General features: G+C 39.1%; 1 protein-coding gene across 1 annotated transcript in view; it reads right to left on the bottom strand.

Moving 5' to 3' along the window:
• Positions 1-8,219: 8,219 nt before the first annotated feature.
• frem1b (Fras1 related extracellular matrix 1b) overlaps positions 8,220-24,677 on the bottom strand; it is a 133,129-nt gene continuing 116,671 nt past the window's right edge. The window contains exons 28-36 of the mRNA XM_041217702.1: positions 24,214-24,343; positions 21,929-22,001; positions 21,195-21,344; positions 18,071-18,348; positions 17,663-17,710; positions 14,558-14,755; positions 13,436-13,551; positions 11,388-11,473; positions 8,220-9,093 (exon numbers count right to left, since the gene is read on the bottom strand). Coding sequence (XP_041073636.1) covers positions 8,885-9,093; positions 11,388-11,473; positions 13,436-13,551; positions 14,558-14,755; positions 17,663-17,710; positions 18,071-18,348; positions 21,195-21,344; positions 21,929-22,001; positions 24,214-24,343 — 1,288 coding nt within the window. The 3' untranslated portion in view covers positions 8,220-8,884. The remainder of the gene's footprint in view (positions 9,094-11,387; positions 11,474-13,435; positions 13,552-14,557; positions 14,756-17,662; positions 17,711-18,070; positions 18,349-21,194; positions 21,345-21,928; positions 22,002-24,213; positions 24,344-24,677) is intronic.

Raw genomic sequence — 24,677 nt, 5'->3', positions numbered from 1 at the left:
CTGACCATGACATTGACCCAGAGCTGGAGTCGAGTGTCACTGGTCTTCAAGTCCAAGTGGACTTTGAGTCGAGTCGAGTCCCAAGCTCCAAGGTCTCAAGTTCTTGTTGAGTCGAGTCCCAAGCTCCAAGGTCTCGAGCTTGAGTCGATTTAGACACACATACATATATATATATATATATATATATATATATATTATATATATATATATATATATATATATTGAACGAGGGCGATCTTTATTAATAATACTACGATATTCAAATCCTGCAATATTTTATTACATGACTTATGATATTTTAGAAGTATTGCATAACGTATTTTCAACGTAATAAAAGTCACCTGTATGTAGCAGCGTGACATACATCGTCGCACACACCGATTGTCTAAACAGGGAGTTGGAAGGTCAGGGAGTACTGTACCAGCGAATCAGGAGTGTCTATTGGTTGTTAAGGGTCTGGAAAATGCTGGTGTGGCAGTTTAATCCAAGAGTGTGACGTAAATGTTTTTCTGCACCAAAAATTACCTTAGAATATCAATTTGATTTCTCTAAAAACTACAATATATCATACTCGGTTATTTTTTTCTCACTGTAACTTGCTTGTTTGTAATTCCTCTGCAAGAGAAACCGAAACTAAATCTTCTCATAGATAGTACACACATTGTTTTTATTTGTACTGGATTGTGTACAGGAATTACAATTGAACTAAAAACCAAACAACAAAACCCCCTTTAAGAACTTCAGAAGGACTGCTGTTCTGTATGTAGTTTATCTTGGATTTTCTTTCAGAACTGTACTACCATAAAATAAAATGTGCTTACTATGTGTTTGTACATTAGTTTGTAATGTACATGCTAGATTGTGGCTCCTGTCTCTTCGGGGGTGTTACATGTACATAGTCAATGTTGCGTATTTATTTGTTTACTGTGTGTGTTTTTTTAGGGAGAAAAAAATACCTTAATGTTTCTTTATTGATAGCGCCGTTTATTCGAGGGCGGCCTCTATTATAAAGCTGATCTATGACTGCGGCATCAATACAAGGGTGTCTTTAATTCGAGGGTGGTGCCAAATTGACGTAATACGGTACACACACACACACACACACACACACATATATATATATATATATATATATATATTAGATATTTATATAGCATCGTGTAATCAACAAACTACAAAATTATATCGCAAAAGTCTACCAGAAGCCATAATAGCAGTACAGTATTTCGTGTTAGATTTCGAATTGTCACATTTTTCAATTTACGGTATGTAATTCAATATGCTAACGTAGCATTATTCAGCAAGTTTCATTTTACTTTATAAAAAAAAATTAGTTTAATTCTATAGGGTGATGCAACACTTTTGGCAATAGCTGTACATAGGGTGACCACCTTTTCAAAATGCAAAAATGGGACCACTGCTATTTTTTTGTTGTAAGGGGGGGGGGGGGGGTTGTATATTTACATATTTTATACTGTATATTTAATAACAATATTTCAAAATTAAATATCAACTTGTCAATTTTGAATACTTCTTATTATCATTTTCACCTCAAAACTTGCTGAATCATTTGCATTTTTCCTAATCCACGTGCATGGCCATTACAACCCATTCCTCTCTGAATCTGCACAGGTGCTTACTTTTTTTCTTTGGTGGAGTAGGCCTGTGGCGAAGTGATTAACAGTGTGCATTCATTTAACCATTATTACATTTCTCAGCTTTTTATTGAATAAACAGAGCAGTTCATTGCTATTTACCAGATGTAGCATTAAACATAAAAAAGATATACAGTGGCTTGCAAAAGTAATCAGACCACTGACCAATTCTCTCATATTACTGAATTACAAATGGTACATTGAAATTTCATTCTGTTTGATATTTTATTTTAAAACACTGAAACTCAGAATCAATTACTGTAAGGTGACATTGGTTTTATGTTGGGAAATATTTTTAAGAAAAACAAAAAACTGAAATATCTTGCTTGCATAAGTATTCAACCCCTGTGCTGTGGAAGCTCCCAGTTTGCACCGATGAAAGAAATTGCCCTAATGAGGACACAAGTACCTTACCATTGGCCTCCACCTGTGAACTATTAAAGTTGCTGTCACATTTTCTGGATAAAAACCCCACTGTTGAAGGATCATTGGTAAGGCTGTGAATTTGAAGGAAAATGAAGAGCAAAGAGCATTCTACAGAAGTTAGAGATAAAGTAATACAAATGCATAGATTAGGGAAAAGGTACAAAATAATATCCAAGTGTTTGGATATCCCAGTGAATACAGATGGATCAATAATCAGGAAGTGGAAGCTGCATCACACCACCCAGGCACTGCCAAGAAAAGGCCGTCCCTCAAAACTCAGCGCTCATACAAGAAGGAGACTTGTGAGAGAAGCCACAGACAGGCCAACAATCACTTTGAAGGAGCTACAGAGTTCAATGGCTGGGAGTGGAGTAATGGTGCACCAGTCAACCATATCAAGAGCTCTGCATAACACTGGCCTGTATGGGAGGGTGGCAAGAAAGAAGCCGTTACTCAAAAAGTACCATCTGAAAGCACGTCTGGAGTTTGCCAGAAAGCATGAGAGTGACCCAGCTGCGATGTGGGAAAAGGTTTTGTGGTCAGATGAGACCAAGATAGAGCTTTTTGGCCAAAACTCAAAGCGCTATGTGTGGCGCAAACCTAACACTGCCCATGCCTCAAGACACACCATCCCTACAGTGAAGTATGGTGGTGGCAGCATCATGCTGTGGGGATGCTTCTCATCAGCAGGGACTGGGCATCTTGTTACAATTGAAGGAAGAATGGATGGAGCAAAATACAGGAAAATACTGCAAGAGAATCTGCTTCAGTCCGCTAAAAAACTGAAGCTTGGGAGGAAATTCACCTTTCAGCAGGACAATGATCCCAAGCACAAGGCCAAAGCAACATTGGAGTGGCTCAAGAAATAAAAGGTGAATGTCCTACAGTGGCCCAGTCAAAGTCCTGATCTCAATCCCATTGAGAATCTGTGGCACTATTTGAAAATTGCGGTCCACAAGCGTCGTCCAACCAACCTGAACAACCTGGAGCAAATCTGCCAAGAAGAATGGGCCAAAATCACTCCGACACTGTGTGCAAAGCTGGTACATACTTACCCCAAAAGACTTAAAGCTGTTATTGCAGCGAAAGGTGGCTCTACCAAATATTAATGTGTGGGGGTTGAATACTTATGCAAGCAAGATATTCAGTTTTTTATTTTTCTTAAAAATATTTCCCAACATAAAACCAATGTCACCTTACAATAATTGATTTTGAGTTTAAGTGTTTTAAAAAAAAAAAAAATCAAACAGAATGAAATTTCAATGTACCATTTGTAATTCAGTAATATGAGAGAATTGGTCAGGGGTCTGAATACTTTTGCAAGGCACTGTATATATATATATATATATATATATATATATATATATATATATATATATATATATATATATATATATATATCAGAATTATAATATATAAATAATATATTTCAGAAATATTAATCTGCTATTTTAATTTTTCGATATCTTACTGTATTAAGCTTATGAAATACATTGCCTCAAAGATTATTATTATTATCATTATTATTGCAGTACAGTACACTGTATGAAGATCAACAAACAATATTGCTGCTGGGACAAAGGGAGAGATACAAGCGACATTATTTTAAATCTAGTTTTAAATCATTGTTAAGAATTGAAAGAATTTAAAGTGCTGATCTTTTTATGCTGACCTCTCTTTTGTTATGGACGAATGAAGCTGTTGAACAGGCCCTGATAGAGCAGCAGATGGAAACTACAAAGCTCTGGCAGAAGGGCGTGCCCCTTGAATTATAACTGGTTTATTCTTTCTTGTAAATATATTGTCCATGAAGGCACCGGTGGTTGAAATTGCTTCCTATTTTCCAGACTAGTTGAAGTTCATAATGTGCTTGTGAGTGGAGTTAGACAGAGCCCCTAGTGACACAGAGGTAAGAACTGGGCTAATGTTTACACTGCACTGTATTGCCCAGTAGTAGACACCTGTTGATTAAGAACAGATTATTACTAATTACAGTTTCCATTGCACACTACCAGTGGGAATGTCTTAGATGCCATGAATGTCAATGTGTTGTGTGTGATGTCTCTAACTGAATAAGAAGTGTTGTTTCAAGTTTTCATAGGTCTTTTACCACATTCAAGAATCAGGAGTTAATCAAAGATTGGAGTAAATTATTTGAAAATATGGCCTGTCAGCTTGTGCAGGTGGGCCCGAGAACCAAAATGTAGCGTTTCTGTCTTTTCAGGCTGTTCTTACAATAAAAGATGCCCTACATGACATATAAGCATATTAGAAATCACAAAAGCAAAGATTATACCAGGAAAAAGCAGTGCATAGTTAATAATAACCCATATTGGTCTAACCCGGAGGCAGAATAAATCATTAGGCACAGCTATGAGAGAGCAGTGGAAAGTGTAGAAATAGACCATGCCCAGAGTTTGTGTTTATAGTTCCTTTTGATTGTTGGCAGCTTGGAGCCCTAAGCGTCCGGTGAGTTATTTTAGCTGCTATGGTCATCAACATTTCCTGGCTGGTATCAAAGTGTTTCCACACGACCACCAAGAGGTACATATTGAGACAAAAACACAGCTAACCACTTAAAGGACTGACAATACTGACCATAATATATATATATATATATATATATATATATATATATATATATATATACAGTGCCTATAGAAAGTCTACACCCCCTTTCAAATTTTTCACCTTTTGTTGCCTTACAGCCTAGAATTAAAATGCATTAAAATATATATTATTTTCATTTATCTACACATCCTACCCTACAACTTCCAAGTGCAAAAAATATTCTGGAAATTTGTAGAAAATTAATTAAATATAAAAACTGAAATAGCTTGGTTGAGCAAGTGTCCCTCACTCTTGTAATAGCAATCCTACATTTGCTCAGGTGTAACCAGTTGCCTTCAAAATCACACACCAAGTTAATTAGCCTCCACCTGTGTTAAATTGTAGTGTTTCACATGATTTCAGGATAAATTCAACAGTTCCTGTAGGTTCTCTCTGCTGGGTAGTGCATTTTAAAGAGAAGACTCAAGCATGAGCACCAAGGCGCTTTCAAAAGAACTCTGGGACAAAGTTGTTGAAAGGCACAGATCAGGGTATGTGTATAAAAAAAATCAAAGGCCTGAATATCCCTTGGAGCACGGTCAAGACGATTATTAAGAAGTGGAAGGTGTATGGCACCACCAAGACCCTGCCTAGATCAGGCTGTCCCAGCAAACTGGATGACTGAGCTAGGAGACTGATCAGAGAGGCTACCAAGAGGCCAATGGCAACTTTGCAAGAGCTACAGGCTTTCATGGCCAAGACTGGTCAAAGTATGCATGTGACAGCAATATTCCAGCACTCCACAAATCTGGCCTGTATGGTAGGGTGGCAAGAAGAAAGCCATTACTCAAGAAAGCCCACCTTAAATCCCATTTGAAGTATGCAAAACAACATTTAGGAGATTCTGTAGCCATGTGGCAAAAAGTGTTGTGGTCTGACAAAACAAAAATGGAAGTTTTTGGCCTAAACGCAAAGCGTTATGTTTGGCGCAAACCCAACACAGCACATCACCTAAAGACCACCATCCCTACTGTGAAGCATGGTGGTGGCTGCATCAATTTATGGGGATGTTTCTCATTGGCAGGGACTGGGGCACTTGTCAGGATAGAAGGGAAAAAGAATGGAGCAAAGTACAGAGAATTCCTTTAGGAAAACCTGCTGCCCTCTGCAAGAAAGCTGAAACTGGGACAGAAGTTCACCTTTCAGTAGAGACGTACATTTTTTGGACTAATTCTGAGGACATTCATGTTTCAAACATGTGGGCTAGTATTGAACAGAACCAACACATGATATTATCAACAATCGCTGTAGTGCAGAATTAAAACAGTGACTTTGTGTTACAGTAAACCCCTTTTAATATCAGTTCAAAGAGACTGATTATGAGTTTCCTTGATAGGGAGTTTATAAATATGGGTTTAACAATTTGTTGTGTTTGTTTCTTTACATGATATATTGAATGATATCAGAGAAATGTATAGTTTCTACTGTGAAACAAGACCAATAGCACAACATAGCTTATTGCAAGAAAAATGAAGAATAAAATGTGCTTTTCAGGTGGCATGAAGACATACTCTCCCTGTCTCATTATATTTTTGTCTTTTAATAAAATAGTTAATCATTAAATGATCACTGAACCTCTTATGCACCATTCAAGTAGTCCATCAGGACCATGACCACCATGTATCATTACACATATTGAATCACGACGTTATTCATTTAGTCCTTTATTATACATGTCAAACAGGTTGTACTTTTTAAGCATCAAAAAGCTGTAAACATACAAATAGCAGTGTTATGTATACTGTATTCTGCAACAATGTTACTCTATATTGAACTTTAAACAGCAATGCAGTGGAAATCCATTGTGTACCTGATGACTACAAACCACAAGGGGGATTTGAACTGCATTGACATCATAATGCTGATAATAAGAGGACATAAAAGGTGGAATAAGTAGGGTGTACACAGTTCAACAATTTTCTGACCTGTTTCATTTATGAAGTTTGGTTTCCAATTCTTGTTTTGTTTCAGTTATCTTTATGTACTTGTGGCAGTGTGGAATGATTAATTAAGGCTTCAGCCACAGGTGTATAAATAAGGTGATGATGTGTGGTGAAATATTTAGTGTGTTATTGGTAATGTTGATGAAGGTATGTGGTGTGTGTTATTGGTAATGTTGGTGAAGGTATGTGGTGTGTGTTATTGGTAATGTTGGTGAAGGTATGTGATGTGTGTTATTGGTAATGTTGGTGAAGGTATGTGGTGTGTGTTATTGGTAATGTTGGTGAAGGTATGTGATGTGTGTTATTGGTAATGTTGGTGAAGGTATGTGGTGTGTGTTATTGGTAATGTTGATGAAGGTATGTGGTGTGTGTTATTGGTAATGTTGGTGAAGGTATGTGTTGTGTGTTATTGGTAATGTTGGTGAAGGTATGTGATGTGTGTTATTGGTAATGTTGATGAAGGTATGTGGTGTGTGTTATTGGTAATGTTGGTGAAGGTATGTGGTGTGTGTTATTGGTAATGTTGATGAAGGTATGTGGTGTGTGTTATTGGTAATGTTGGTGAAGGTATGTGGTGTGTGTTATTGGTAATGTTGATGAAGGTATGTGGTGTGTGTTATTGGTAATGTTGATGAAGGTATGTGGTGTGTGTTATTGGTAATGTTGATGAAGGAATGTGTTGTGTGTTATTGGTAATGTTGATGAAGGTATGTGATGTGTGTTATTGGTAATGTTGGTGAAGGTATGTGGTGTGTGTTATTGGTAATGTTGATGAAGGTATGTGGTGTGTGTTATTGGTAATGTTGGTGAAGGTATGTGTATTGGTAATGTTGATGAAGGTATGTGGTGTGTGTTATTGGTAATGTTGGTGAAGGTATGTGTTGTGTGTTATTGGTAATGTTGGTGAAGGTATGTGGTGTGTGTTATTGGTAATGTTGATGAAGGTATGTGGTGTGTGTTATTGGTAATGTTGATGAAGGTATGTGATGTGTGTTATTGGTAATGTTGATGAAGGAATGTGTGTGTGTTATTGGTAATGTTGGTGAAGGTATGTGATGTGTGTTATTGGTAATGTTGATGAAGATATGTGGTGTGTGTTATTGGTAATGTTGATGAAGGTATGTGGTGTGTGTTATTGGTAATGTTGATGAAGGTATGTGGTGTGTGTTATTGGTAATGTTGATGAAGGTATGTGGTGTGTGTTATTGGTAATGTTGGTGAAGGTATGTGGTGTGTGTTATTGGTAATGTTGATGAAGGTATGTGGTGTGTTATTGGTAATGTTGATGAAGATATGTGGTGTGTGTTATTGGTAATGTTGGTGAAGGTATGTGGTGTGTGTTATTGGTAATGTTGATGAAGATATGTGGTGTGTGTTATTGGTAATGTTGATGAAGGTATGTGGTGTGTTTATTGGTAATGTTGGTGAAGGTATGTGATGTGTGTTATTGGTAATGTTGATGAAGATATGTGGTGTGTGTTATTGGTAATGTTGATGAAGGAATGTGGTGTGTTATTGGTAATGTTGGTAAAGGTATATGGTAGTCTGTTTCATTTGTTAATGTGTTTTTGTACGTTTTATGTTTTGTTAATATTATTATTATTATTATTATTATTATTATTATTATTAAACATGCACACCAGCACTTAAACCTGCATTCTCTGTCTGAGTCTCTTCCTGCTTACAACAGCCTTTCCACAGTAATGGATATTTATTTTTTAAAAGTTTGAGCTCAGCATGGCTCATAACAATTTCTACTGAAGAACATTACTAATGCTTTCAGTTCCCCCTACAAGGGTTTTTTTACTTTATCAATGTTAGACTAAGGGTAAGAGAGTTAGACTCATTTGATTACTAGTCTCACCTTTAACACTCGTGTGAGCTTCTCTAAAAAAAAAAACCCATCAGACTCAATGCATCTTGTGAGCAGAGGCAATTCTAAACTAGTGCATCACAACACAACTGTCAGCAGGTGTAGAACGTGAGACTAATCAAATTAAATGTATTCTCCCATTGAGGCTGCAAAAATCCCTTATATGGATCTAACTGGAGGCATCTAGTAAAGGTGTCTAGTTGATATTGCTGTGAACATTGCTGAAATCAAAAGGTTTTCATTACAAACGTAAACAAGACAATAACTGAAAACACCATGAATGATATGTGGGTGAGAACATTTAATTTTGTCCCCCTATTTATTTTACATTTTACAGTAGTGATATTAAAGAGGTTTAACTTGTGTAAAATGGTGCACTAGTGTCTCAGTGCTGGGAGTGAACAGACAAATCTCTCCTTCCTCATATTGCAGCTTCTTAAGATCCACCTCTTCTTATCCTGCATCAGGACACACCTGGGGACAGCGCCCCCTTCAGCTGACTGGCTCCTCTGCTTCAGCTTTGTAAATGATACAGGTCTACCGTTGGTCCACACCCATCTCCCAGGCTCACCCTGGTCTGTCAGTCCTGAAACAAAACCATAATCCTATCAAGGGCAGGCAAAAAACACTATACAATACAGTACACCCTCCCTGTAATGCCCTTCATTATAACGAACCTTCGGCTACAACGAATCTGGCCCCTGGAACCCAAATAAAAAAATAAAAAAGATAATATAAACACACACTACCAACATCCCGGTCTGTATGCACATGGTGCCACCTCACAGTGAAGTCATCTCTTTTGTCTTAATAAAAAGCGCACACTGTGAAACTATACACCCAAATGAAAATCATTTTCTGTTGCAAGAAAGCTGGAAACTATATTGATCATTTGAAAAAACAAAGGAGTAACGCAGGCTCTGTCGTGAATACAGGTTGTCAAAAAGCACTTTTTTGGCTTGTTCACAATGATGTGTCAAAGCAAAATTGATTAAAGAAAAAAACAACCAAAAAAAAACTAAACTTGAAGATCTGACGAACTTTTCATGTCAAACTTTTCATATCAGGATGATTTGGAATAAAAGCTCCGTTTGGGATTTTTGCATGTTGGATTAAGATTTGGTGCACCTTCATGTCAGATTGATTTTGAATAAATGTTCAGCTTCAATTTGGGATTTGTGCTTTCTGTACTGCGTCTTATTTATTTAACGAATGATAAAGCAAAGGCAGAATACTGCATACATGAGATGAACAGGTACGTGTAATTCTACTTGTATTCACAATTTCATCTCATTAACTTAATTCAACAGTTTATCGTTCAGTTTGATTGTCCTTTTGCTATAATGAACCTCTAGATATAACGAACAAAAGGCTTGGACCCTAACAGGTTCGTTATAACGAGTGTGTACTGTATATGCAGCTCAGTACACAATATTTGCAGCTGCTTCAATGTGTTTACTTCAGCAAAGCCCCCTCATCTGGCATTATAGAAAGTATGCACCATCCTTCGTCTTGACAAGGCAACATTGCATTTCAATTTACAGTTTTAAAAATGTCTAAATTCTACATTAAAAATTGTGATATTATTGTATGATTATCCAAAATGTAAAGTTCATTGTGTGAACAAAATAATTCCAAAAAATATTGCCTTCACTTCATAGATGTCATATTTTTGGATCCTGAGGGATTACTAAAGAAGGCTTTTACATTCTCCTTCTCAGTACTGTAACCAATATTTTCTTTTCTATGACTTGTGTGTTTTCAGTGATCTGACAGAAGTGCAGTAATTAAATATCTTCATGGTCAGTAATACTAAAAAAGAAACAGTATAATACAATGGGAGAAACATTTATAATACAAAATCCACTGAAAAAGACTTTGTCAAAATATTTGCGCATTTTTTGTTTTGTACTACAGTAAAAAATAATGGGTCATCAGAACTGCTGAGTTACAGTAGTAAAAGATCAAGCAGCTTTAAATATCATTTGTCACTGCTTTTATATCCCCCTTAATATTCTATGATAGTATTGGTCATTCCGAGAGGTTCTGGGTGCTGCTGCTCCCAGTTTGTATTATGTTTCTCTAAATCTAGCTTTACCTGGCTTTCAGCTTATCTGGCCTTCTCTCAAATCATGTGACAATGGCTCTTCAATTGTGCTACCCCACCTACTCTACATATATATGGACAGACAGTAGATGGTGTGGACATATTGTTGGACACATTGATTCTCCAGAGAGTAGATGCTGCGGACAGAGTGCTGAAACTTAGGATTCTCTAGAGAGTAAATGCTGAGGACAGATTGCCAACACTTAGGATTCTCCAGAGAGAAGATTTTGCGGACAGAGTGCTGACACTTACGATTCTCCAGAGAGTAAATGCTGTGGACAGAGTGCTGACACTTAGGATTCTCCAGAGAGAAGATTTTGCGGACAAAGTGTTGACACTTAGGATTATCCAGAGAGAAGATGCTGCGAACAGCGTGCTGACACTTGGGATTCTCCAGAAAGTAAATGCTACAGACAGAGTGCTGACACTTAGGATTCCCCAGAGAGTAAATGCTGCGGACAGAGTGCTGACACTTGGGATTCTCCAGAAAGTAAATGCTACAGACAGAGTGCTGACACTTAGGATTCTCCACAGAGTATATGCTGCGGACAGAGTGCTGACACTTGGGATTCTCCAGAAAGTAAATGCTGCCAGAGAAGTTCAAATCCAGGTAAATTTATAGGTAAATTCAAACGAGCTGTGAAGCTCTTGTACTCACTCTTCCTTAAGTGTGTCTTGGTGGCTTGGTTTGATATTGTTAGCTTCTTAATTAGAAGTCACACAAAACACTCTTACAATGGACTTGCAGGCCCTTTTAGCTTCAAAATACATACCAATCCAGAATGGCAGCTTTCCAGCAAACTTCCACAGCCACTTGATCTCTTTCTCGGAATGAACACTGACGAGGTGACTTTGGAACCTGAAAGACCAAAAAAATTGAATGTAGTCCTTTGTTAATAAAATAAATCATTAGGGGATCACATTTTTTAATTTGTAATGTCCAATTATGTTCCCTTCCACAGCAATTCCCCACAACTACTCAGGAGACCTGAAGGTCTGTGGATGTCCTATGATCCCACGACCAAGCCAATGACCTCTTTACAAACAATAGCAAGAGAGCCGATATCGGTGAGTTACCGGCCTTAGCGGGAGAAAAGCCAACGCTGCAGGTGTCTGCTTTACCTCACCTGTCACCTAACCCTAACCCTGACTATATTACCACGTTTACCTAGCTACTTTTAAACTGACTCTGCAGTGTAAACATGGCTGTCCCAGGTCTAACCCATGTCCAGCTGTTCTAAAAGTGGCCAGCTCCAGAGGGGCTTCAGCAAAGGCTTTGGTCTGTTTTTTGCTCTACTGTGAACGCAGAGGTCGCTGAGGTTTGCCACATACACTTGCCCCCCAACTATAAAATTGTTGAATCGTTCCAGTTTTGCTGTTGTATTTTTTTTTTTTTAAGTACAAAACACTAACAGTGTTCTCAGCAAGCTAACAGCAGGGGCATTTATTGGGTTGTATTAGAGACATTGAATATAAAAACAATGTTATTCATTATGTGTTGAATAATTCTGGTTATGTGTACATCACCTGTTTAAATGATAATAGCTGATCTATTTTTTCTAAGCTGGCTTTTTGTACATTTAATATGTTTTGATTAGATGTAGAAAGAAAACAATGAGTTGTTAAGATATGTAGATTTAAGTAGATTGTAGACTTTTTTTTTTTTAATTGTATCATCGATAGCACTGTGATGTGATGTTAGTATATGGTGAACAAACTGAAGTTCTGGGGGGAGAATGGACACAACTGGAAATCGCAATTCGATATGATGTCACCGAGTGTGCACTACAGTTCAAGGGATATGCGCGTGCATATGAGGCCAAAGACAGGTCTCAGGTATAAGTGTAATGGCACTAAAGGACTCATTATGAACATCATGCAGCCACACTCTATGCAGAACTGCCTTTACCAGCCACTTGAGGACCCAAAAATAAGTTACTGACTGTCAGTAATAGGGTTGTGTGACAGGCTGGCAAGCGGATACAGGCCCAGAGACAGACTGCAGTTCAAAAATAATATTTTTATTAACAAATAAACACAAATTAAAAGGGCACAAGGGCCAAAACAAAAGAATTTAAACACAAATAACAAAACACAAAGCAAAACTAACAAAATAAAGGTTTCCAGGTTGGGCGATGCCTTCACTGGACCATAAAATTCAAAAAACAAAACTGCAAACCAAACAACAAGAACAACAAGAACAACAAGAACAACAAGAACAACAAGAACAACAAACTTCCACAAACTTCCTCCTCTCCCTAATGGGAAGCTGAGGCCTCCTTTTATGTCAGGTGGCTGGGTGCTGATTGATCGTTAATTACTTCAATCAACCCTCAGCCATCTGAACACAATAAACCTAGGCAGGTAAGGGAATTTAACCCCATCCCTGCCAATGTATACAGGGCAGAGCTACAGGTTGTTATTGAATAAATACACTTTGATATTTATGAAACTGGTTATGAAACTAACAGCGGTGTGGAAATGACTTCTTTAAAGAAGGGGTTTTATGAATTGAGCCCTTTGTCACATGATGCTACAGGTCCTATTTCCAAAGCATTTACTCCTTTACTTACCTTATTTTTTGCGATATGAAAATTCAACAGTACAGAACTGAAAAACAATGTGTGCTTAAGAGACCTTCAATTACATTAGCTAGATGTTTGATACTGGTTTTGTAAAGTGAATAGGCATTTTTCTCCTTTTAAAAAGTGAGGAGTTAATTAAAAACTGCCTACTGAAAATCTATGCCTTTTACTGTACTTACAAGACAAAAAAACATGCGCTAACACTAATGGTAGAAAATGTGTCTGGTTGCCCTTACATTAGTCTGCAGTCCATCTCAGCTCTCTCCCAGGTGGCTAAATACGAAGGGCTCAGGCTGTAGCAGTGCTTCCCATGGAGCGTCCAGCCAGGCGGGCAGCTGGAGTTATCAACACTCTGAGACAATGACAGAGGCATTCAATACACAGGAGAGCAGAGTTATCAATACTGAGACAATGAGAGAGGCATTCATTACACAGGACAGCTGAGTTATCAACACTGAGACAATGAGAGAGGCATCCATTACACAGGAGAGCAGAGTTATCAACACTGAGACAATGACAGAGACATTCATTACACAGGAGAGCAGAATTATCAACACTGAGACAATGACAGAGACATTAATTACACAGGAGAGCAGAATTATCAACACTGCCACCAAGTGTTGTTCCTGTATACAACAGATTTGTCCATAAAGAGACACTGGGTGGATCCACTGGGGCCACTGGGCATGAAAACATATTTATTTATTTATTTAATATAATTATCATTTCATTTTAGTCCTCCCTCCACTGAGAGAGAAAACAATGGCTCTATTAAAAAAAGCAAAAAACAGACAGAAAAAAGTGTCTGAGAGAAATAACCACTAAGAAAGAAAGAGTGTGAGAAAGAACCACTAAGAAGAAAGAGTGAGAGAAAAAACACTGAGAGAAAAAAAACACTAAGGGTGAGAGAAATAACCACTAAGAACGAGTGAGAGAAATAAACACAAAGAGTGAGAGAAATAACCACTAAGAAAAAAGTGAAAGAACCACTAACAGAGTGAGAGATAGAAGCACTAAGAAGAAAGTGAGAGAAAGAACCACTAACAAAGAGAGTGAGAGAAATAACCACTAACTGAGAAGAAAGAGTGAAAGAACCAATAACTAAGAAGAAAGAATGAGAGAAAGAACCACTAACTAAGAAGGAAGTGTTTAAGGGAGAAAGAACCACTGACTAAGGAGAACGTTGCAATCAGTGTGTGGTAAAACATGATTTAAGATAATCAAGATCATCGTAATATTTTTTTAATGATCATTGAAAATGTAATTATTGTCCAAACTTATTCTCTATCTGTCTTTACTAGGTGAGCCCCTGATTGCCCCAATGGTTTTTGGAGTTTCTGTCCAGACCGGATGCTTACTGTGCTCAAGATTGCTGGTGCGCTATTGTACGTAGGGGGCGAGTCCCCCTGTGGAATCTCTCCTCTCCTGTTGAGATGGAGAGAGGAGGGCTGCCAGGACCAGTTGTGTGGGACATGCAGGTCTGTCTGGAAGGAGCTGGGCTGCACTGGGACTGTCACTCTCTTCTCTTCCACTCTCAATGGAATAATCCCGTGGAACTAAACAAAGAGATACAAAGACGACACAGCGATGTCTGAATTGGAAATCAGTCTACACTGCCTGATCACTGTTAGGACTACCTGGTTGGATTTAGCATTGCCCTGATGTGTTCCCCTAGTTTATATGAAAGACAATCAAAACACTTCTGTAATCTACTAGACAGTACTGGGTACCTAAGTCTATAGAACTGTACAGGAAAGGAAATAATTAGGTTATGCTTTATTTTAATGGGCACTTTTTTCTGTTTAATAACTATAACTAGCTTACAAACAGTACTGGTTAGTAATACTGAATATAGTAACTTACAAATTATTCAGCAAGTATTAGATTCTTAGGGATTATAAACTCCAAGTCAATAAAACCATGAAATGGGTTACATTGGTATAAAAGCACTTTTAAGAATTTTACTGTGTGGCAAAGTGCCCCGCCCATGGGCTATTTATTTGTGTTGTATGTAATGTGTTGTGTGTTAATGTTGGTGTATAGTCATTGGTACACATGATATAAATGGGTCTGTGGAACACGAGTTGTTTAAAATGTATGTTTGTATTTAGGCACGAGGATTGCACAGCACTTCACGTGCAGGTAAAATGTAATAATATGTGAGCACGGGGAATTGGACTTTATTAATTCAGGTGCAGTTGTACTGAGACTCCAATTCTCGGTACAGCTGCATAAAAGCAGCATGTTTTCACTCACTCGGGGTTGTGTGTTCAGTGAGTAGAGAACAGGTGTGGAGAGGAGAGAATTTAAAATGATAACTAAACAAAGTAAATATATAACCGTTGTTTTGACTCACTGTGTTTGTCTGTTAGTCCACTGTTTGTTTAAGTGTTAGTCCATTTTGTTTGTCTATTTATTTTGGCGTCATAAGTGCCATCTCCTGTTTTGGTGTCAGTGTTTTGTTACAACCTTTTTATTTTCTGTCTGTTTACCTATTAAATGCTGAGAGCAACCAAGTGGTCAGCTTCACCAAACTCCACCTCTCTCTGTTTATTTTGGGTTGGTTCCTGTTTCTGGTCTGACGTCACCGACTACAGCCGTCTTTGTGACATACTGTAATAATGTTTTGCAAATGAGACCAGGTTTTCTATTATTATACTGTTTTTATTATTTATATACTGCAGTGTTCTAAAATGCTGAACCCCCATAGAATAAAGGCAGCCAGACACAGGACACAATGTGACAAGTGGATACATGCGACAATGCCACATATTAACAGAATATTACGTTAATATCATCACCGTGGTTCCCTCAAATAGAAATGCATCCATTACCTAATGGGTATTTACCTCCTAAAGACCGTGAAACCTTCTATACCAAAGCTGCTTGCAGAGCCTGTGTTGCAGTCATGCCTGCCCCCGAGGGCATAAAAGGACTGCACGTACAGATCTCAGCGTAATTATTTCTTCAAGCCTGCTGCAATCATTATTGCAGTGACCTTGAAGGTTAATGGTTACATTTCTATTTCAAGGAACCAGGGTTATGATAATAACCTAACATTCCATTTCAAGTATGAAATGTAACCATTACCTAATGAGTGGGAGTACCAAAGATGTGGCAAGGGAAAAAATGACAGAGCAACTGGAATACTACAAGGCTAAGCCGAAGGCTACCTTGTGCATTACCATTAAGAACCTCAGTAACAAGTAGCTAGGGCTAAAAAATTGAGGGAGATACTCAGCACTATGTCTATGTTGTAAGGGTGACACAAATCCAGGGTTTTGTGGATCCACGACATGCCCCTGGTGGAATGGGCAGTGAGCTTTTCTGGAGGGGGCAAGTTGGCTCGTCCTAACTGTGTCCATTTGGAATGCCTCTGTTTAGACAGGGCTTGAGCCTCCAGTGAGGAACAATATCCTTCATAGGCGGCCACAGCTAACAAGCTATTTAAAAAATTGTCCCACCATGAAGTAAGCTACTGGGGAGACGAGTCAACATTGACATGGCAAGGTGAAATAGCTGCCATATAGGGATTTCCCCCTTGTCAAACAGGTCCTATAAAAATTGTAGTATAACTGCCATGGGACGGGTCGAAACCCCGAGGCAGGCACCATGTGTGAAAGATGCCCCACTTGTACCCATACTGGGAATGTGTGGATGCGGCTCTGGCATTTTTCATGGTGTCAATAACCTTACTGGACAGATCCAGATGGCTTAAATGCAGCCGATCAAGGGCCAAACCCAGAGCTGTAGGCTCTATGGGGTCGGGATACCATAAGGTTGCCCGTGCCTGACTGAGCAAGTCGTGGTGCTTGGGGAGTCTCCAGACCCAGCGGGAGCATTTTCTCCAGACACAGCGGAAGCATTGTGAGTGGTGGGAAGGCATATAACAGTTATCTTGGCTACAGGTGTGCTAATGAACCCTAGTGCCCCCCTGCCATTCCACACAGCACCCCAGCCCAGGATGGACGCGTCTGTGGTGATGACCTCCCTTCTTCCTGTCTGGTGACGTCTGGTCACAGTGCACCTCTGTGCTGACCTGAACACCCCCAACCTTCTGCAAGCCCTGCGCTCTTCTCCTCATACCTACAGTATGTGAGTCACTGTGTACCTAAGTGCTGGCCTGAGCAACTCCCAGCCTTCTGCAAGCCCTGAGCTCTTCTCCTCATAGCAACAGTATGTGAGTCACCTGGCCTGAGCACCCCCAGCCTTTTGCAAGTCCTGAGCTCTTCTCCTCATAGCTACAGTATGTGAGTCACAGTGCACTTCAGTGCTGACCTGAGCACCCCCAGCCTTCTGCTCAGTCTCGGCTTTCTCCAACTCCAGAAACCACTATAACCTGGTTACTGACTTGACAACATTTTGTGATCTATAAGCTACCTGCATTGGACGAGCACTGATGATCCGAATACTCTTATGTTCTTACGTTCCTAGTTTTAAGAGCCTAACACAGAAACACTCACAGTCCATACTGTCTCCTCATTTTTCCTCTCAACCCCCGAAGGACGAACCTGTAAGGCAAATATGAAAAATCACTGCCAACCTCACTTTAGAATTGATTTGTGGTTTATCAGCATGCAGGTAACCCAGTCAGGGATTATAAGCAGTTATTTCTGAAAGCTTTACAAACAATAGAAAGTTGTATGAATTTACAAAAACATTTTACCATGCTTGGTTAATCTCTTCATCCCACAATGGAGAAATTCTTGCCAGATTTTGAAATTTACCCTAGTTTACAAAATAGCATTGAAAGTGGTCTGCCAGCACACAGAACTCAATAATAAATTAAAAGCATAATGCTATTGCAGCTTCACTCTTGTGCTTTATCATAACAGCACCCCCAGTGCAATTCCACCTGTATTATCACCCACCCTTTTGCTGCTGCCGACTACTTGGAGATGTTTCCTCGTCTGTGGTCTGGGAACCTCCTCTTGGACCACGCCCCCGCTGTAGTCCAGATAGTGGTCAGTCTGGGGGACGTCCCCCCTGAGTGGAGAAGCATAGCGCTCCCATGGCTCCTCCCTCTTGGAGCTGGACCCCTTCTCTGGATGAGAGACTGAGCTCCCACCGTTCGAGGGCCTGTCAACCGCTGGGATAAAAGACATCTCAGCATTGCCGCCTGGATGTAGCTCCTCAGGGTTGCAGCTACCTAAGAGCAACAGAAAAAGGGGGCGCAATACCGTTGGAACAAAATTCAATTTTAGAGTGGAAAATCATCTGATTAATTTATCAAAAACTGAACTGGTCAGTGGGAAGATAAACTGCTTTATAAAAATGGGAAATATTTGATGAATTATTTAAAAAAAAGGTAACTTGCTCAATTGTAAATAATTTGTTTTTGTACCATTTAGGCTATACAGTATGACATATGAAAATATTTAAATATATACATATTTAAAATTGTATATATGTATATAATATTAATCACATTTTATTTGTTCATTAAATGAATATTATACTTGAAAATTTGAATTAAAAAAAAAAAAAAAGGGAATTTATTCTGACAAACACAGATAAAACCAAAAATAAAATATATACGTTTTCTTTGGTCTATTACTACATTCGATGGCACCTGTTTATTGTAATCTAGTTTTGGTCCCAAAGTTTAAGGCTTGGTCTCCATGAGGAATTCTCATGATTAGCTGAGCTGGATGGTTTGGCGGAATGCTCAGGCTAGCAATCTGACTCCAGTTCACTCTTAGTGTGATTCGTAAACAAAAAAAAAATGAAGAGTAAAAAAAATAACCCAGAACAACTCAGAATGATTACAGACAACATAAAAAATGAAGAGGAGGATGAACATTACAGAATGACATTTATGCCTTGTTCCCACATTCAAAAAATCCCAAACTACTTGAATATAGTTCAGGTCTCAAATTGTCCAGTTTGGTTTCCACATACCTGAACCTATATGATTTGAAACTGGTTTATTTGGGTTCAAAGCCATATCTCATACTATTTGGATCCAGAATGAAACTGTCCGATTTCAAGGGGGTGTTTCTGAAATAGCCAAGTCATTATAACGAAACTGACATGAGCTATAGCGGTTTAAAAAACAAAACAGAAAAAGCCCTTGTGTTTAGCCAACTCCATCCACAGCTATACACATACCACATTACTTCGAAATAAGGCCGCCCTCGAATTAACTTCTCACTCCGCCGCACTCGAATAAACGCTGCTCCCAATAAAGAAACTTAATGGTATTTATTTTTATTTCCCCCTGCTCAAAAAAGAAAGAAACTTGCAACTCTGGCTATGTGCACAATCCACCATGTAATACAAACTAATGTACACACACCTTAGTAAGCAAATGTTATTTTATGGAACAGTTCCGACAGACAACCCAAGATGAACTACTTACAGCACAGCAGTCCTTAACGTCTTTTAATTTTTTTTTTTTTTTTTTTTTTAATTATCCAGCAGAGTTTAGTGCCAGCACAGCAGGGGATAAAACAATGACTGTCTGTTTACCTCATCCTCAGCTTGGATGGTGAAAACTTAAACTCAGAAGAACTTAGAACTTAGCACTATCCAAAAGCTGGCCGAAGATAGGGGGTAGGGGGTTTAGTGGTTTTCTTTTTTATTCATTGGAATTTTACTCATTCATGTACAATTATATATAAAAAAGTTCTTACTATCTATGAGAAGATTTAGTTTCAGTTTCTCTTACAGAGAAATTACAAACAAGAAGTTAAATTGCAGTAAGAAAAAAAATAACCGAGTAGGATATATTTTAGCTTTAACAGAAATCAAACCAAGATAATATTTTTCGTTAAGAAAAACAACTGCATCACACTCAACTACCGTTCTCTCTCCTCTTCTTGCCCCTCCCCATAGCAACCAATACACACTCCTGATTCGTTGGTACAGTATTCCTCTAACCTCCCAACTCCCACCTAATAGGCTCTCGTTAACTGCCAGTAAATGTACTGTATTCAAGCCCCCAAAACACCTAAGAGTATAGTGATGCAGATCGGAGTCTCTCATGACACTGCTTCTGAAATCTTGACTTAAATCATATAATAAAATACTGCAGCGTTTGTAAAGCATAGTATTATTAATAAAGGCTGCCCTCGTATAATCACCGTCCTCATTTAAGGGCCACACCCATTTTGATCATTTCAAATAAACGCAGCAGCGCCAAATTGAAGCAATACGGTATTTAAAACCTGCAAAGTTAAGTAATTTCTTTAAAATGTCAGGAAAAGGTAACACACTGGAATTACGATGAAACAGTTGCTTTGCTAAATATATGGACAGAGCAAGGTATTCAGTCAGAGCTTGACAATTATGTACGAAACAGCAAAGTGTTTATAAAAATATCTTTGCTTCTGAAAGTACAGGGCTTCACAAGAATTCCAGATCAATGCAGATACTGGCTAAAAAAAATTATCCATGGCTATAAAAAGTTACAGTGATGATTATTATATGAGACTGATAGTGAGATAAGTAGCCTACTGTTTTTCACTTTTAAAAAAATTTACAACACGACTCCACGCACATGTATAGATTTCAAATTGTTCGTGGGAATGCTGGTCAGCCAGTTAACCGAACCTGACTATTTGGAACCGGATCATTTGAAACCAGAACTTTTTTTTAGGCAGTACCCTGGAAATAAGGCATTATATACAAAAATAACATGAAACCTCAATGGCAATAAAGGAAGCCACATTTAACATGGGTCATAAACCAGCTGGAGAATACATTTGGAGCTTTCGCCAGGAGAAAAGGAGAATTTCTCTTATAAAAATCATGCTCCCACCTGCAGCAATGCTGGTTTTCTGTTCCTTCACTCATTTCAATCATAAACTGGATATGCTGCTATGTTTGAAAGAAAAATGATCTTTCTCCTGGCAAACAGTCCTGATTAAAAGTTGAACTCAGAACCATAGAAAACATCATAAAGAGGCGAGGGAAAGGTGTAAAATTAAGCTACTTTAATGAATGACCTGTTATTTTAACTACACAGAAAATAAGGATAAATAAAATAGATACCTCCTCTGGGGTCTATGATCTCCACAGTGGCTTTGTCCTTCTGACCCAAAATTGCATTTTTTGGGACTCTTAGTTGTATCTTAAACTTTTCATTGTTCTCTTCCAAACCATCATCCTTCAGAAATATGTTCCACGTCTTTGTTGAAACACCTGCATTGAGAAGGAAACTGCGTTGAATAGCTTGCAGCTGAATATGCAAAGGCAGGTCTTGAACTTGATTTTTCTGAAAAAGAAAATGCTTCTGAAATTAACATTAGTTTAGCCATTAATAAAAAAAAAACAATAACAAGAAAACAGGTAATATAAGAAATGTGTGAACCAGAAGTGGCTGTTTTTCCTATGAAGGGTATCTAATTAAATGGGACAAAATCTGATTTTTTAATTTTTTTATGCCCCTAGTGTTTTTTCATATCCCTAGTGTTTATGTCCTGGTGTTTTGTATGTTATTATTATACCTGGTATGCTAGTGCATGCATTTGTAAAAAAAAAAAAAAAAAAAAAAAATAACAAACCTGTCTTTGCTAAATTTGAAATACTTATTTAGGTATCAATACAATTTAGGATTTTGTAAACTTCAATTGGCTTCCCTCTTCCTGTAGGCTGGAGAGATTTAATTATTGTAACCTGTCCTCAAAACTCATGCCACTGAGTCCTGGGATCAGCCTAGTTGCCCTTCTTTGTACCTTTCCTAGACTTACATGTATATTCCACACATTATGGCATTTTTAACTGACCTGGATCGAACTGAATCAAGCTGGCTGAGCTGTGAGTGAAGTCCCTGCCCACTTTAGCAGAATCTTCCTGAACCTGCAAAAGGTGAAAGCAAAGTGAAATGTGGGCCCCCAGGGGCAGGATACTTGCAGTAACATCAACGCTATTCCAGGGGCAGGATACCTGCAGGAACATCAATGCTATTCCAGGGGCAGGATACCTGCAGGAACATCAAAGCTATTCCAGGGGCAGGATACCTGCAGTAACATCAATGCTATTCCAGGGGGCTCAGGAGCAGGATACCTACAGGAACATCAACACTATTCCAGGGGCAGGATACCTGCAGTAACATCAACGCTATTCCAGGGGCAGGATACCTGCAGTAACATCAACGCTATTCCAGGGGCAGGATACCTGCAGTAACATCAACGCTATTCCAGGGGCAGGATACCTGCAGTAACATCAACGCTATTCCAGGGGCAGGATACCTGCAGTAACATCAACGCTATTCCAGGGGCAGGATACCTGCAGTAACATCAACGCTATTCCAGGGGCAGGATACCTGCAGTAACATCAACGCTATTCCAGGGGCAGGATACCTGCAGTAACATCAACGCTATTCCAGGGGCAGGATACCTGCAGTAACATCAACGCTATTCCAGGGGCAGGATACCTGCAGTAACATCAACGCTATTCCAGGGGCAGGATACCTGCAGTAACATCAACGCTATTCCAGGGGCAGGATACCTGCAGTAACATCAACGCTATTCCAGGGGCAGGATACCTGCAGTAACATCAACGCTATTCCAGGGGCAGGATACCTGCAGTAACATCAACGCTATTCCAGGGGCAGGATACCTGCAGTAACATCAACGCTATTCCAGGGGCAGGATACCTGCAGTAACATCAACGCTATTCCAGGGGCAGGATACCTGCAGTAACATCAACGCTATTCCAGGGGCAGGATACCTGCAGTAACATCAACGCTATTCCAGGGGCAGGATACCTGCAGTAACATCAACGCTATTCCAGGGGCAGGATACCTGCAGTAACATCAACGCTATTCCAGGGGCAGGATACGTGCAGTAACATCAACGCTATTCCAGGGGCAGGATACCTGCAGTAACATCAACGCTATTCCAGGGGCAGGATACCTGCAGTAACATCAACGCTATTCCAGGGGCAGGATACCTGCAGTAACATCAACGCTATTCCAGGGGCAGGATACCTGCAGTAACATCAACGCTATTCCAGGGGCAGGATACCTGCAGTAACATCAACGCTATTCCAGGGGCAGGATACCTGCAGTAACATCAACGCTATTCCAGGGGCAGGATACCTGCAGTAACATCAACGCTATTCCAGGGGCAGGATACCTGCAGTAACATCAACACTATTCCAGGGGCAGGATACCTGCAGTAACATCAATGCTATTCCAGGGGGCACTACTGTACGCAAACTGCCTGATATTAAAAACGAATTTTAAAAGGCAGCTTGCTATGGCGATTCAATGTCACAGTTCTTTAATGTATTCTTTTTCTTGTTTAGATCCACTTTGTGTCACTTTCTGCTTCAATCGTCACATCCTGGTGACTCAGGAGTTCCAACAGAGCTCTCAGAATACTTCAGTGCCATCATTGCTGTTTCCCCCTACAACTCTAACCACAGTGGATGGAAGAAATACTCTGGGGAAAATGTGATGTTTCTTATTTCCACTGTCATTGCACTTTTTTTACACTTAGTACCTGTTCTCACATTCAATTTATCAGGAAGGAAAACCAAGTACTGTACTTCAGTTAAACTTTTAATTTGTCTGGGGATAAGTCACCGAAACATTGTTTCACCGTTTGATACCCTAAAATGTGTGTTCAGAAAAGTGCATATTTATAATGTAACAGTTGTAAAACTGGACAGGGGCATTATCGTGTTTGTATACCAATAGACAATTACTCTCAGTATCTCCACAGATGCACAGGTTAACGGCAATAGTAAATTATTTTCCAGTGGTCAACATAAGAAAACATCTTTTTGATATACTGTACATATGTGTAAATGATCTGGATCTGACAGCACTGGTTTTTATGTTATCCTTGCACCCGTGTTTTGGATTTTATGAGCAATCTGATGTTGTGTGTTTGTGAAACGCTTTATCAAACATTTTAATTGCACGGTGTACTGTAAAGGACATTTTTTACCATGGCACAGCCGGAACACAAATGCTCCATGTGCATGGCAGTCAAAAGATTAAAGACTCTAATAAACAGTTTTGTGTCTATAAGACTGAGTTGCAAACATATCACTGTATTACCTGAATGCCTATGTATGAGGGATCTTCACTGTTCCCACTCCGGACCACTTGAATGGAGAGGGTGCCCACGTTCTCACAAACACGAAAACACTGAGCTGCCAGTTCAATCCTGGACCACGTCAACTCCATCCTGCACAGGGAATCCAACAAACACTCACCATACACTGCATCAGAAAAAAGGACTGGAGAGGTCCTTCAAGGTGTGATTCTAAACGAAGGCTAGGACCTCACAGTTGCAACCATTATATGCCTAGCATTGAGTAAACTTAATTTTCTTAAAAATATAGATCACATTTAGAATATCCGTTACTCCCTCACCGCAGCAGGTCCCTACAACAGCTCAGAAGAACTGAAGGTCAGTGAGTGACCTCTGATCACACGATCAAATCAATTGCCTCATTAAGGCCGGGACACACATGCATGGCGCGATGCTGGCCACTATCAGATGGCATTTTACCGCCAAT

Source organism: Polyodon spathula, chromosome 18 (genome assembly GCF_017654505.1).
Source record: "Polyodon spathula isolate WHYD16114869_AA chromosome 18, ASM1765450v1, whole genome shotgun sequence".
Lineage (NCBI taxonomy): Eukaryota > Metazoa > Chordata > Actinopteri > Acipenseriformes > Polyodontidae > Polyodon > Polyodon spathula.
This window is presented reverse-complemented; position numbering and strand designations above follow the sequence as displayed.